The 14,225-nt window shown below is 48.3% G+C and overlaps 1 protein-coding gene across 2 annotated transcripts in view; it reads right to left on the bottom strand.

Moving 5' to 3' along the window:
• The window catches only part of PTPRS (protein tyrosine phosphatase receptor type S), a 79,102-nt gene that overhangs the window by 9,041 nt on the left and 55,836 nt on the right, over window positions 1–14,225 (bottom strand). For both annotated transcript variants that reach the window (XM_075175814.1, XM_075175813.1), the window contains 4 exons: window positions 12,763–12,875; window positions 5,993–6,090; window positions 3,151–3,274; window positions 100–275 (listed from right to left, as the gene is read on the bottom strand). In XM_075175814.1, the coding sequence (XP_075031915.1) occupies window positions 100–275; window positions 3,151–3,274; window positions 5,993–6,090; window positions 12,763–12,875 (511 nt within the window). The remainder of the gene's footprint in view (window positions 1–99; window positions 276–3,150; window positions 3,275–5,992; window positions 6,091–12,762; window positions 12,876–14,225) is intronic.

Below are 14,225 nucleotides of genomic sequence, written 5' to 3'. Positions count from 1 at the left end.
GAACGTGGGCTGCAGATCAAAGGGATTTGCTGTTCCCCAACCCTACCCTCCAATCCCCCAGGATTATGACTAACTAGTCATCCCTCTCGTGCATCTTACCCGTGATTTCTCCTCCAGCTTAGTCATCATAACAATAGTAGCTGAACGCTGCTCCCACACCATCCTCCAAAAGTCTCCAAAGGTCTCCGGCAGAGGCCCCTGCGTGGCAATGTAGGCATTCTGCTTCCGGTAGCCATCAATGTAGTTGGCGTTAATGTAATCACTGCCCACAATTCCTGTATTAAATCAGCAAAAGCAAGTTAGTGAATTGCACAGGACTTATATAGTTGGAAGCATGAGGAGATCTTCACAGGAATTTTGTTAGAGAGAATTCCCCTGCAAAAACACCAGAGCCTTCATGGCTTGGTGGGTTAGAATCACAGCTGGGAGTAACAAGTTCTTTGCAAGTAACAAGGCTCTTTGCAAGTTCTTCCCAGCTGAAGCTCCTGCCTCGAAGGTCTGCATTGCAGGGAGAAAAATAACTTCTTGCAAAAGATATTAAAGAGACCGAATATCAAGCCTTGAAACCATGGTCTTCTTACTGGTGTTGCTAATAGGAGCAAAATTCGTGGCCTAGGGCTCTTGCTTTGCTGGTCTCAAATAGGACAAAACCAAGTCCTTGTCCCAGAACGCCCAGAGTCTGGGCAGCAAACGCATGGTCGATGCACTGTGCAGTCCATCGTCTAATCCCAGGCAGTGAGCTACAGCCAGTAAAGGCTTTGAAATTACAGGCTTTGACTTGCTTTAAATTGTCTGCTGTCATTTTTAGGAGTGAGGGTTTTTTGCTATTCACATGAGTTACAGGCTATTGAGTTACAGCTGCTTGCCTGTGTCCTTGCTTGAGGGGTTCGATATGAGTGGCAGGAGGTACTGCCAGAGTGAAGAGGGTGACTGGGACATGGCAGGAGAAAACTGCTCTGAAGTTAAAATGGACACTGGCAAGCACTGATGTTCAGGTTCAGCTTTAGAGAGCCTCTGAGATTGGCATGGAAGATCCGCACTGTTTGGCGATTTGGCCCATTCCTAATTACAGCAGAGCGGCTGGCAAGGTTGGCAGGTTTCTGCTAACCTATGATTAACTCGGTACAGAACGCTTAACTCCTGTCTCGAGGGGGAGCCAAGGGTAGGGAGCAGTACCAATATGAAATTGGGTTGCTAGTCCTCATCCTGCTGTCACAATAGACATTGCTTCTTCTGTTGGCAAGGTGCAATCCACGCTGAATTGCCTGCCAGTCCTCAAGGGTACTTGGTAATTTCAGCTGCTGGTAGAAATGGCTTTTGATTAAATTCCTGGAGGGTTCCCTGCCCCCATTCCTTCCCAATCTGAAATTTCAGGAGGGAAGGCGGCTGTGCAGCAGCAGCAGGAACGTGATCAAGGCTGAGCTTCCGGAATTAATCTCCTCTCCAGCCCCCTCGGGTCCACTCTGTAATTTAAAATGGTGGCCATGAGCTCCTGCAATGTTTCGCTCTGTGACAGGCCCAGTTACAGAGAAGTCACGGAATTAAAGCCGCTACTTCTTCCTGACCAAGCAGACGGTGACAATCTGCAGCCTTGACAAATCCAGATTTAAAACAAAGAGAAAGCAACAACTAATTCCTCCAACTCCTTTCATCTTCCACCCTGGTAGAAAGAAACACATAAAATACAGCCTGGTAGAAAGAAACACACCAGCCAAGACATGTTAGAACCTCTCGGATACTTGAAAATTAAACCTTGGCCCGTCATACTTGCACCATCGGTCCCTCACGATGCCACCTGGGCAGAGTTAGGACTGCTGCCTGCATCCAGCCCCGTGCTTCTGCTTTCCTAAGAGCCAAGGCCAGACCAAAGTGTCCTTCATTCCTACACTTGTGTTCTTCTCTTTTCCCTTGAATGACAAGGCAACTTTTAAAAGACTTTGCTTTCCTTGGCTCATACAATATTAATCTCAGAAGAAAAACAAGCCAGAACACAGTCATCTTCACAATGAGAAATGTTTAAAATCCTCTAATGGCAGACAAGACAATCCAGATTTGTGCAGCTTTTTGGCAAATCACTATGATCTGGTGTTACCCCAGGAACAGCTCTTCCACTTCCCCGCATCCCTCAGAGTTACCTCAGCAGAGGGAGATTATTCTAGCAATTCCCTTGTCACGAAGGCTTCTGAATTAACCTTTACATTCACCGGGGGTTATTAGGACATCCCATGTGCCCTCTGCTCAGACGATCAGCTCTTGGCAATGCAAGACTGGCCTTAAATGCTTTATCTGTACAGCACAGCCACACACAACCCAAGACAATAAAACTCAAATATTATCTCAGCAGCAGCAACCAAAGCAGGTGCCCTATTAAACTCCATCTCCTCTCCACCAAAAGCCTCTCTTATCCTAGCGTGCACCAAAGCCACTCTGTCAAGAGCCACGAGTTGTGAAATTTAATGTTAATTTTCTGACTGCACCATCACTCACGTAAGCAGCTCAGGGAACAGTTTATGACCTACCAGGCTAACAGTAACCCTTTCTTATTCTTAGCCTTTTAGGGGCTAGGACTGCAGCAGGAGCTGCATATCAAGTAATCTTTACGTCTGGTCAACTCAGCAGCCACATCTTTGCTATGTTGCTGACACTCACATATGTACAATTAGCCCTGTGCTTACTTCTCATTCATCCGCCGTACGGATACACTCCACATCCACTGCCACATCTTTGCTATGTTGCTGACACTCACATATGTACAATTAGCCCTGTGCTTACTTCTCATTCATCCGCCGTACAGATACACTCCACATCCACTGCCACCCACTGCCCTGTTCCCGCTCTCTCTAAAGCACTATGTGGTCTGAATTCTTCCCACTAGTCAGAAACATATTGAGCAGGGATCTCCAAGTAAAGGAAAGACAGGTTCTTGATAAACCAGCCCTTGAAATGAGAGATGGCAGCTCCAGGGAATATGTCAGTCATCAGAATTTAACAAATGCGTGGTTTACGGAGGCTTGCTAAACTCCCAGGGAGATGCTAAGAGAAGAATATAAATGGAGGGTAACAGGGAAAGGAGAAGAGCACGCGCAGTATGTTTCCCTGCAGCAACTTCAGCCTAGCACTAACATGTAGGAGTAGAGATGCTACAAGTACCTTCAATGGGCAGCAGGATGACGCGCGAGTGGTCGTAGGCAATCACGTTCGCGTAACGGTTTTTGGGCTTGTTCACTTCGAGGTTGGAGTGCTCCCAGGTGAACTGCTGGCCAGGGTCAATGGACTGGAGGAATTGGGAAAGAAAACAGAAAAGTCAGAGAGGAGAAAAGCAGCAAATCACGCTCTGAATACCTTGTTCCATGTGGGACAGATCATGGCTCTGAAAATCTACCTGAGGAATGCAGCATTCACCGTTTGCTTCCCTCGAGAACCTATCTTTGCTGTGGGAAAGCCCCAGCCCAGTGGCACAGCATGCTCACGTCCCGTCTCCCTTGGCCCCAAGCGCACCCAGAGCGATACCTGAGATAATTCCCCCTCTGGCACGATGCAGTGCAACCCGGTGGCAAAAGCATCAGTGCAATTTCAGGCTGCAATACAGAGGCCCTGGATCATACTGCTGCTGAGGCTGCACGGGATTAGTTACAGCCCTGCGTTACTGACACTGACAAATGGCCGGCAATTGGGAGAGAACAGGAACAATCACATCAGGATGTGTTTATGAAATGATGAAGAGGCTAAATCTGTGCATGGTTAAACTAAACAATGATTAAGAGAGCATAAATATACCCGTGTCTTGGTGAGTACTAATACCTGGAGAAGAAGATATTTAAGCTAGGACAAGGTTTATAACCCCATGTGCAAGAGGGACATGAAACATCACAGAAAAACCTTGCTGTCATGGGCAGCAGGAGGGGACCAGGCTGCTCCAGGAAGAGCAAAGACGGCATGACTTGGGACACAAAGTCTCAGTGCCGAAGGCCTCCCAGGTGCGAAGGGGGGAGTCTGGCAGGGGCAGGCACCTGCCTGCTCAGCAGGGCGGGAGGAGTGCATCTCCCCGGACAGAGAAGGGGTAAGGACCCTGGCCCTAAGAAACGGAATCAACATGGCTTTTTCCTAGAAGGGATGAAGAAGTAAACAATGAAATGCACTGGAGAGAAAAATCCTCTCTCTCTGTCCTGGTAATTTATGCCAGGTTTGGTGGTTGGTTTTTTTTCTTCCTGAAGTCCAGCTGTCCCAGATATGGAAATTAGGTTAATTACGTTTACCTCTAAATCCTCAGCCAGAGAATTAAATAAAACAAGGGCTTAATTCCTTCATCATTCTGCAGAGCCTTAGGGGTTTGCCTCAATTGGAGGCTTGGCAGGAGCGTGCCAAGTTGTGTTTCCCGCTGTTCGCTCTCCCTCTCCCTGCCTGCAACTCCTGGCTGGTGGGGACAGGGTCCTGCACACGCCCGCCTGGATTCGTCCCTTTGAGCTCGCAGGGGTCAGGCCTTGCCAGGCACCCGCTCCCGCTGTCCTCCCCTGCCTGTGCCGACCCCAGAGCCCCCCGAGCACAGCTCAGCTGGTACAAAACCACCCGACACCAACGTCCTCTTGCACTCTCGCTGCAGAGTGTTTCTAACTAATGGGTATTTATACTGTTGTAATGTGTCTGTTTGCTCTCTATCCCTCTAATCTCGCCTCGCGTTCATTTCATTAGCGATGTTTGTTTAGCTCTGGCTCTCCCACTGGAGGAGGTTGTGCTGGAACGAAGCCAGGGCACTTGGGATATTGCATTATGCAAATCAGTCTTTGAAATCTGGGTAGAGCATATTAACAGGCTGCTGCTCCCCCCTCACCCCAACGTGGGGTGAAAGACCCCAGCAGAGCAAATGTGCCTTCTCCAATGTGCACCCCCTCCTCCGTGGGTGCGGAGCTGTGAGTACAGAGCTGCTTCACGCATGCTGATGTTTGCAACCCAGACCGGGGAGAAAGCATCCCAGAACCAGTCCTTTGTTCAGAAAATATCCCCTCACTCTCTGCCTGCAAAAAGAACTAGACAGTCTAGACTAGTTGTTAGTCTAAAAATATTGGGGCATTTTATGTCTTTGAACAAAAACAAAAAAAATTCAGTCATATGTTCAATCTGCAATGAAAGCAACCTGCATGCCGACGGCCCTGGCAGCACCGGGCATTCGCACTGGGATTTAACCAGTGCTGATGCAGCCGCAATACCGTAAGCGGACAGGAGCAGGTTTGTGCAAGCACAGAGCCCTTCCCCGTCGGGCGACAAGGATGCCATGCTATGTAGCGGCAGCAGTAACGTGGGGGCTACGATGCTCTTCGCCTTCCCCCCTCAGTCTGCCCTGGGACTGGCCCAACCCGTCAGCCCAGCAAGGTGGGACTTTTACAGTCTGGGATAGTCATTTGAAATGCAAGTCCAGCAGCCACAGCTGGTCGCCTGCAGGAGCCCATCTGAGTAACCAAACATTAGCAGGAAGGAGAAAAAAGAGCGCAAAAACCCCAGACAAGACAAGAAAGGCACAAATCATCCTGTTTTCTCAGCTTTAGCTCTTTTGGCTGCTGATCACGTCAGCTGTGACTACTGTTCATCTCGCCTAACTTCAGCTATCTAAAACTGGGTATCGCATGCCTTGGCTTGGTCCTCTCCGTGTTCAGCAGCACGACAGAGGCACCTGCAAGGACAACACCCCATCCCATGGGTCTGGCAGTCATCTTCCAGAAATGCATCCCCCTTCATGAAGGAAGCCCAGACCCTGACCAAGGTGCCCACTCTTTGGACAGGAACAGCTCATGAATCAAGCCTCTTTCTTTTCTATGACCTGGAATCGAACCTAGCAAAGCACTGAGCAAGTACTTAATTTTAAATACATAAATAGCTTTTTTATTTCAACTAACCAGATCCTTAAAATGAAGCTATGTTTATTTGGATGAGGGCCTGTCTGCATTTCCTAATTCCCTGGCTCTGCAAACCCATGCACAGCACTCACTCTTGCTCATACCTCATACTCTTGGGACAATTTCAGGTTATCATTAGCTTTGAGATGCTCTGTGTGTTCAGCCAGCTCGGAAACGGGGATTGGTGGGTGGCTGAGCATACCTAAAAGACAAGACATCAGGAAAAGAATCTCATTTAATAATAACTAAAATTCACAACTGTTGCACATTTTATAAGAAAGAAGAAACAAGAAAAGAAAAAAAAATTACAATGTAAGATCTGCAATGAAAGTAGGGAGGTTAGAAGAGAAGAATTCAGGGCTCGAAATTGTGTCCTTGGAAGTAAAAAATAAAAATCCAGGAAATTAAAAAAAACAGTAAAATGAGAGTGTTCCCGCGATGGCCCCATTTTCAATGTGTAAATCAGAGCAAAACAAAAAGGAAAATCCAAAGAGCAGATGCATGTTAGCGATTCCAATAGTGGACTTAAAATGAGCAAACGCTGCCAGAGGAACCTACGCAGCAAATGTTACAGCACTCGCAATGATCATCAACAAACTCCAACACAAAAGAAGGGAAGGGGCAGGGATCCAGCCAACCATGGTGATGTGGGGCAGGGGAAGGTAATGCAGATGTGGGGAAGCAGGGGAGCCTTTTCAGGAATTGTCCTTTGCACATTGCTCTGTAAGCTTCTTGGTAAGCTCATGGACGCAGCAGTCTAACCTTCATTGCTCCAAGAGTGCAACCAGGTATGGAAATGTCAAGCACTGGCTCCTCTTCCCACTCATGGCCGGTGGATGATGTTCCTTCTAGAGCACGGCCCGCAGATGGCCAGCGCTGCTCTGTCCTCACCCTCCCTTTTCCACCGGCGGGGTAGGCTGTACCAACCCCATTGTAGTCTCTGCTGGGGATGTCATTACCTTTTGTGATGGAGAGGCAAAAGATCCTCTTGCCCCTTCTCAGTCTCGGGGATGGGAAACAATTTGCTGGGGAGACTGATGCCTCATGACCCTGGTTCACCTGCTGCCCTTGCAATTCTCACCAACACTTAGTCGTGCTTGTACTGAGGCAGACAGAACTGCCAGAGAACAGACTCGGATCTTCTCTGAGATGTACTGGTAGTGGGAGAGCAATGCTGCATCAGACTGGGCAGACCGAAGGCACATCTCAGCCACGAATGGGGCTGAACAGCAAAGGCAGACTCAGTTTTCGGTCTGAAGTGTGATTTGCACATCCTGCTCCAAGAGGGGCAGCTGGAGCTCTGGAAAGAGCAGGGATCCTTCCCATCCTATCATCTCAAATAGCTACGCTACAAATCGAGGTGGAAAAGCGCTCCTTGCTTTGCTCATCTGCATTGGATCATGTTTTTCCAAAGGCTTCCCATGCTGTCTGCCAGCCGATCCCGCTACAGCGGACAGGCAAGAACAGCAGCATGCTGAGAAGCCCTGGGCAGTGCCCCCAGTGAGAAGGACAGGAGTGGAGAAGAGATGGAAGCCAGGGAGAATTTCGAGCCCCGTGGTGTTGGTGTGTGACAAAGCAGCGGCGGTGGCAGCAGCATGGTCAGATACTCTGAAAACTCAGCACAGAGATGGCAAAGCAAGCATGACATCCTCAGTTTTACAGTGACTTCTAGAGAGATGCTGCCTCCCCCAGGCCTGGGGACAGGACGAGTCTGCCACAGAGTGGGGATTTGAGCCACCACTCCAACAGGTTTCTCCTAAGCTAACTAGACATCTATTTTCAGCACAAGGAAGTCTGGCTGAAAATAGAAGGTGGGGGGGAATAGCTCACAAAAACAATCCTGAAGTATTCCCGAGGCTGCGCTGGCTTCATTCTACTCTGCTGAGGATCAGGGCAGAAAGTCTCTCCCGGCCCATGTGGAGGAGAAGCTCCTAGTTAATCTTTTGCTGTCCTGTACCCATTGCACCTGGAGAAGGATTTCTCCTTTGCTTCCCACCCTGGACTGGAAGGTGGCTGCCATCCACCCCAGTACCACAGCAGTGGATGCAGACTGGGGGCGTTTGAGGAACTGGTCCTCTCTCTGCCCGCATAGGATGGGAGGGCCACGCTGGCCAAGAAGCCCGAGATCAGAGACCAAGCCAAGTTAGAAGAGAAGTTAAACGCTTAAGTTAAACGCTCTTCTCAGTGTCTGTTGTTCTGCCTTTGAAAGTAAGGGCTGAAGAGGGCAGCAAACATACCTTGAGCTGTAGCATTACAGCAAAGCCAAACCCTACTCAGAACACTTCTGGCAACTCAATAAGCTGTCTCCAGATCGCTGCAGGTCACCCCCTCACTGACTTCTTCCCACCTGGGCTGGGAGGCAGCCAGGCAGCTCTCCGCCCAGCTCCCACCACTTGACTCTGCCGCAAAAACCTAGAGATTATTTGCTGAAGTGTGCTTAGAAACACAGTGCCGTAAATGACATCCCAAATGATGAACACGTAGGTTAGAAGGAAAAAAATAACAATCAGAAAACCCAGTAATAATGAGCAAGCAAGAAAAAAAAACCCAGATTCTCTTTGGCTTAGAAGTCATGGAACAATATATATCATTCCCTCTGAGTGAGTGAGCTGCATGGGAAAGGCCCACTGTGCCAATCTGGAACAAGAAGTCACATTCCCCTTGAAGGCATTTCACAAGTTTCCTTCATAAAAGCTCCAGGAAAAATCCTCAGTGTGACTGGTTCCTGAAAACCAGCTCTGTCTCTTTGCTAGTGAACATCCTGCCCTCACCTCCACCCTGCTATAAACAGACACTGGCTGAGAGCACATGGGAACTTGCCTTGTTTTGCTGCTGTTAAAGACAGAAATCTCCTTGTCAGATCGATTTCTAGGGCTCTTTATAATAAAAGAAGACCAGAAACCTCTGCCGCGATAAACACTTTCCTGGTCAAAATGCCAAGTGCATCAGGGTTCCCATTAAGATCCAGGAGGAGTTTGGTATTAAATGAGCCAGGAGCAGTACTTTCCAGTGGTACCAGCCAGAACTGCTGTGTCAGCTGCAGCAGCTTCTCTTTTGTCTGCTTTAATTCAATAACTCTTATTTAGACATGAAAGGAAATGGCTCACCGATTCCTCTGCTCAGTGGCCTCCCGGCTACCTGCGGGGCTGCCACCCAGGGAGACCTCCCGCAGCAGCGAGGGTGGCAGAGGGAACACTGCCGTGGGCTGAGGTGCAGCCAGGGATCAGTGTGGCTTGAAAAAAAACACACAAACCCCCTCTGTTACAATAAGGGGGTTGAGGGGGGGTGGCAGGTAGACTGGGGCAGTACTGACAGGAGTATTCAATACCAAAGAGACCAATATTTGCATTAAACTATTCAGAAAAATATCCCAGCCCTCACATCTCCAAGCACAAGCAGCATCTGTGATTCTTCACATTCGTCAGCTAAAACCTCACGTCTACTTTTCTGCATAAAAAAAGAAAAAAATCAAACCCAAAACCCACCCAGCAAAGCTGGGATCTTGGCTTCTAATGGGGATGAAGTCTTTCAGAGCCCGTCTCATCTAACGTTTCAATCACTTGAATCTGTCTAATCTTACCACAAAAGACTTGATTCTCTGTACACCAGCCAACTCACAAGAAACGTCACCCTAACATCTGTTACATGGGCCAGAGCCCATTTATCCTTGCAAAATCACCACGGCTGGATGGCACTCCGCATGAAACCCAGGGGATGTGGAGGACCGTGAAGAGGCCTCTGGTCTTTGTGCTCCTGGAACAAGTTGATGCCAAGGAACAGACACCTGCCACAGATAGGAAATGGCCCTTTTCCTCATCTGACATGAAAAGGTGCCTGTGCGGCTCTCTCCAAAGAGCGAGGGGACTGTCAGCTGCAGCTCCATCTTTCTCTTTCCCCACATTACGAAGCAATGAACACAAAAACACAGGCACGCACACATACAACGCTCACACACCGGTGCACAAAAGATTGCTTTCTGCCCATGAATAAGTATGAGGGACATTTAGCCAAGCTTCAGAAATGAAACATCTTCGACAATGGGGAGAAAAGGAAGCCTGGAAAGCCAGGTCTTTCTCCTGGGACAGCAAAAGAGACACAGAAGGACGGACAGTGTCCCACGCTGCTACCAGGGACTCTATTCTGCTGCTGCTGCTACTACCCTTGTCTTGCAAAAGGCCTGTTATTTGATACTGTAAAACTGGAAGCGCAGTTCAGACAAACAGATGGCACAGAAAAGGGATGAGATGGGCAAACACCGCAGGAATACAGAGAATTCGGCAAAAAAAAAATGGTAACAGGAACGAAACAGAATTGGAAAGGAAAGCGACAGAAGAGAAAAAAATAATAATGGAGGGGGGGAAATGAAACCAACAGGAACAAAAACACACAGGAACTAACTTTCAAAGTCAAACTCAGGGTCACTGAGAGGGCTGCTCAGACCAGAATCTGCAGAAAACAGTAAACAAAAAATAAATAAAATATACAATTTTTAAAAAATTTCATGCTAATAAAAAAACAAAAAACAACATAAATCTAAAGAGGAAAAGAAAGTTATTTTTTGTGCTGATTAGGCTAGGACAGGATGTCTAAGATGTGCTATGTTTTCCCCTCTCTGAGCTGCACAGATGCTCACGCACACTCCCATTCCCACGTCCCCCCCGTTTTGCTGCTGGGGACAGGATAGAGACTCTGCTTGCTGGACCCTGGGTCACCTGGCTGGAGAAGAGCCTACAGGCCCTCTTCTAAACCACAATATCTTTAATTCAAATGGCTTTAATTCAGACAGCACCTATGGAGTCTTCCCTGCAAATTGCACCACAATCTCTCCATCATCACCAACACACTTCAAGCTCTTATTTTCCATCCATTTCCATTTTCACCCAAATGTTTGCAAAATTCTGTGGGAGGCAGGTGACCAACTCTCCCAAAGTCTTTAAAACCTTTTACTGTTTTACAAATTATATAGCAGAATAAACTAGCTAGATAAAGTCTTTGGCTAGATAAACAGACAGAAAAGGTGGCAGCATCTTTCTAAGGCTAGACCAGACAAAGCCGGGCAAACCTGCCATTAAGGCTCTGCATGTCTTAGCTACCTTTTACAAGCCTCTTAGACCAAGAATTCAGAGGTATAGCATGACCAAAACAGCAGGGTCAACAGAAGACAGACTCACTCATCTATCAATCACGTTAACTGAAGCTCAGAAGTGCCCTTAGCTGAGTTCACTATCCTGTGGGGACAGGGAAAAATACCCAGTAAGGGAAACACATGAAAGAGCACTCCCAGCTGCTTCTCAGCACCCAGGCTAAGCTGGATGGCCACAACCTTTTATCTTTACTTTTGTCTCAGCATAGGTTTCACATGGGGGGTGCAGCTCTCTCTCTTGGGTCTTCATCACCACCTGGAGCACCCACAAGCCAACCTGAACACTTCCAAAGGGAGCTCCTGTTTGCACCCTGTATAATAACACTGAGCCCAGACAAACGCAAACTGCTGCTGAGCTGCAGCTGGGGACACTCAGAAGAAGCTGCTTATACAAAGGATGAAACAGTTGGGACAGCAGGATTCTCTCAAGCTTTCCAAGCAGTGCCCTGCTCAGTCCCTCACATGCTCAGAGAGGCAGCAGACTGCTCTCCTACTGCAGATCTCAAACACCTTCAGACTCTCCTGCAAGAGCACCACTGGGTAAGAGCTGATTTAGCGACCTAACTGCAGCTGAACTGCTCTGCATTCAGTCCCTGCATACTCGATTAAACCTGCTTCCATCCCTCAGCTGAGACTTAATCATTCCTAAGCTTGGGCTGATACCAATGGGTTGTTCCTAACTCTTTTTGATATGAAACCCTCAGCTCACTGCTGCCTTTGTGCTTCCCCAAAGATCCCTGCCCTCTGGGTACCTACTGACTTGCCAACCTCACCCTAAGAATACTCAGACAACGCTAAGGACAGGACTGGGATGGGAAGGGGAAACAGGAGCTGCAGAAACATTACTAACAAGCACAAAACAGCAAAAAAAATACAAATAAACTGAAAACAACAGCTAGTCCCCAAAAAGCGCAATAAATTCCCTTCCAAATCCTCAAGCGCCAGGAACTCAGAGGCAGAGGTGTGTACCAGTGCGCAGGCACTGTTCGGCATCGCCAAGTGTCTGTCTGCGTGAGGACATGCCCATGCTGGGCCGTGTCAGTGTTGGCTTGCAGAGGTGCCATGCAGGCAGCTTAGACATGCATGTACATGGGGACACACATGTACAGAAAGGAGGGTGCACCGAGCTTCTCTGCCCAGGAGTTAAGTGCAGTGAGACACTAGCTCAGCGGCTGTTCGCAGTGATGGCACCTGCACTAAGTGAGGAGACGCTGCCTCGTCTGCACAAAGCAACCAGCTGCCTTTCTCTCTCCCCCCAACCCAAGGGCCAGGCCTGGCTCCTCACATGAGTGTTTTGGCGTGTAAGCAGAAAGCGCCAGTTACACATGCGGCTGGAGCAGATCCGCCCCTGGGGATCTCCCAGCACAATGCACAGTGCTGCACAGCAGCACTGGTGGTCTGGCAAGCTTGGCACGGCCATGCCACTTGCAGTTGCGTACTTAGCCCAGAATGCACCAATTCAGCGGGGTATCCAGGAAAGCCCTTCTTCCTGCCTTGCTGGTGCTGGGTAGAGCCTGTGCAAGGTCCCTGAGGTTTCCCAGCAAAGGTTTCTTTTAGCAGTCTTGCTTAGCATAGACAAGGCTTTGAGGTTCCTTGGCTGCATCCTAGGTTAGCACTAGGTCTCAAAGGCAGCACTGCAGCAGCCTTCACGCAGGCAGGAAGGGGCTAAGGAAAGGGCAGTTGCTCCACTCCTGCCTTCCCAGTGAGAAGGGCTGGTTTGCAGCTGGTTACCTGGAGTTTGGAAGTTGATGCGCCTCATTTCCACAGGGTCCTTAGGGTGGTGAGGGGTGATTTCAGCATTGTTCAGGAGGCACTTCGTCCGTGGCTCTGAATCTTTCCGTTTGCTTTAAAAAAAAAAAAAAAAAAAAAAAAAAAAAAAAAAGAAAAAGAAAAAAACAAAAAGACAAAGCATCTTAGCTTACGGGCCTTTTAGTCTTTTCAGCTACTCAGGCCATGTTCAGAGCCGAGTATAGCTCCCACTGAAATCAGGGCCAGATGCAGCCAAGGATGCAAGTTACATAAAATGCATCAGAAAAGGGATGAAGTTTTGGAAGGTTTTGTCAGTGCTGTATTTGATAGGTTTACAATGGCCCAGCAGCCCCTCAGCAGCTTTCAGACAAGTCTGGAAGCTCCTCCTTCTCACAGCAGAAGTACAGACAGGCAGCAAGGAGCAGCTGAGGTGCTGTGAACTCACACCTCAGCCCCCCTGCACAGACAAGCCTGCACTGAACTCTGCAGAGCTCTGCAAGCAGAAACCTTCCAATTCTAGCCAAGCCATTTTCAGCCTGAAAGAACCACAGCCAACATAATCATTTGGAAAAGTACAGAATCTCCTGGCCATGACCTTGGACATGAAGTACTGATATTGCTCTGTTGGCTTGTTTAGGAGCTCTTAGTGCCTTGCTGCAGACAGAGAAGTCAGAGCAGTGGTTTTCAACCTTTTTTGATCTGCAGAACCCTAAAAATCTGGGTTCAAAAAACAGTGTAGACACATCCTCTCCCATCACAGCTGTGCCTGCTGAGATCTGTCTCACCTCCTTGCCAGAAGCTGAAGCCCGCTCCAACCTGCCAGCTGAGCTGCACATGTAAGTGCTTCCTAATATATTTTGCTCAAAATGGGTTAGGTTAGCTGAGGCAGTTGAAAAGTCTTTGCTGACCTGGCTCATTCTCCTTGAAAAGAATTTGGAAGCAAAGCCCAGTACTGATCCGAAGATGTGATAACCTCTGGCAAGGGAACAGTGACAAGCTGCTGGGAGCAGAACTTCTCCAGCAAGCAGAGAATGTGTACCCACACCCTGAGGCTTGCAAATATTGTCCTTGCCCTTCTAGCAAGATGGCTGTAGAGCTCTTTGCCCCTCCTGCTTGGGTTGCATAGAAGCCTCCAATAATATCCGTACAGCAATAATGGCAATTACTTAGACAGAGAGGAGGTTATTCAGTACATTTTTGGCTGTTTCTTAATGTCATTAATAGCTAGAAAAGTGGCATGAGCCCTGCCAGCATTGCATGGGGCAACATTTTGGAATTACACCACTTTGCAGTTTGGGAGTAGTTTATTTTTGCTGCAGTTCTGAAACCGCTGTTAATAGTTCATTGGCTAAACCCATCAGTTACTTCCAGTGAAAGCTCTCCCAGCCTTGGAAATGGTTTGAAATAGTCTCATTTTTGCAGTTGTAAACGAACTCTGTTAGAAA

The sequence above is a fragment of the Calonectris borealis genome, chromosome 28 (assembly GCF_964195595.1).
Source record: "Calonectris borealis chromosome 28, bCalBor7.hap1.2, whole genome shotgun sequence".
Taxonomy (NCBI): Eukaryota; Metazoa; Chordata; class Aves; order Procellariiformes; family Procellariidae; genus Calonectris; species Calonectris borealis.
This window is presented reverse-complemented; position numbering and strand designations above follow the sequence as displayed.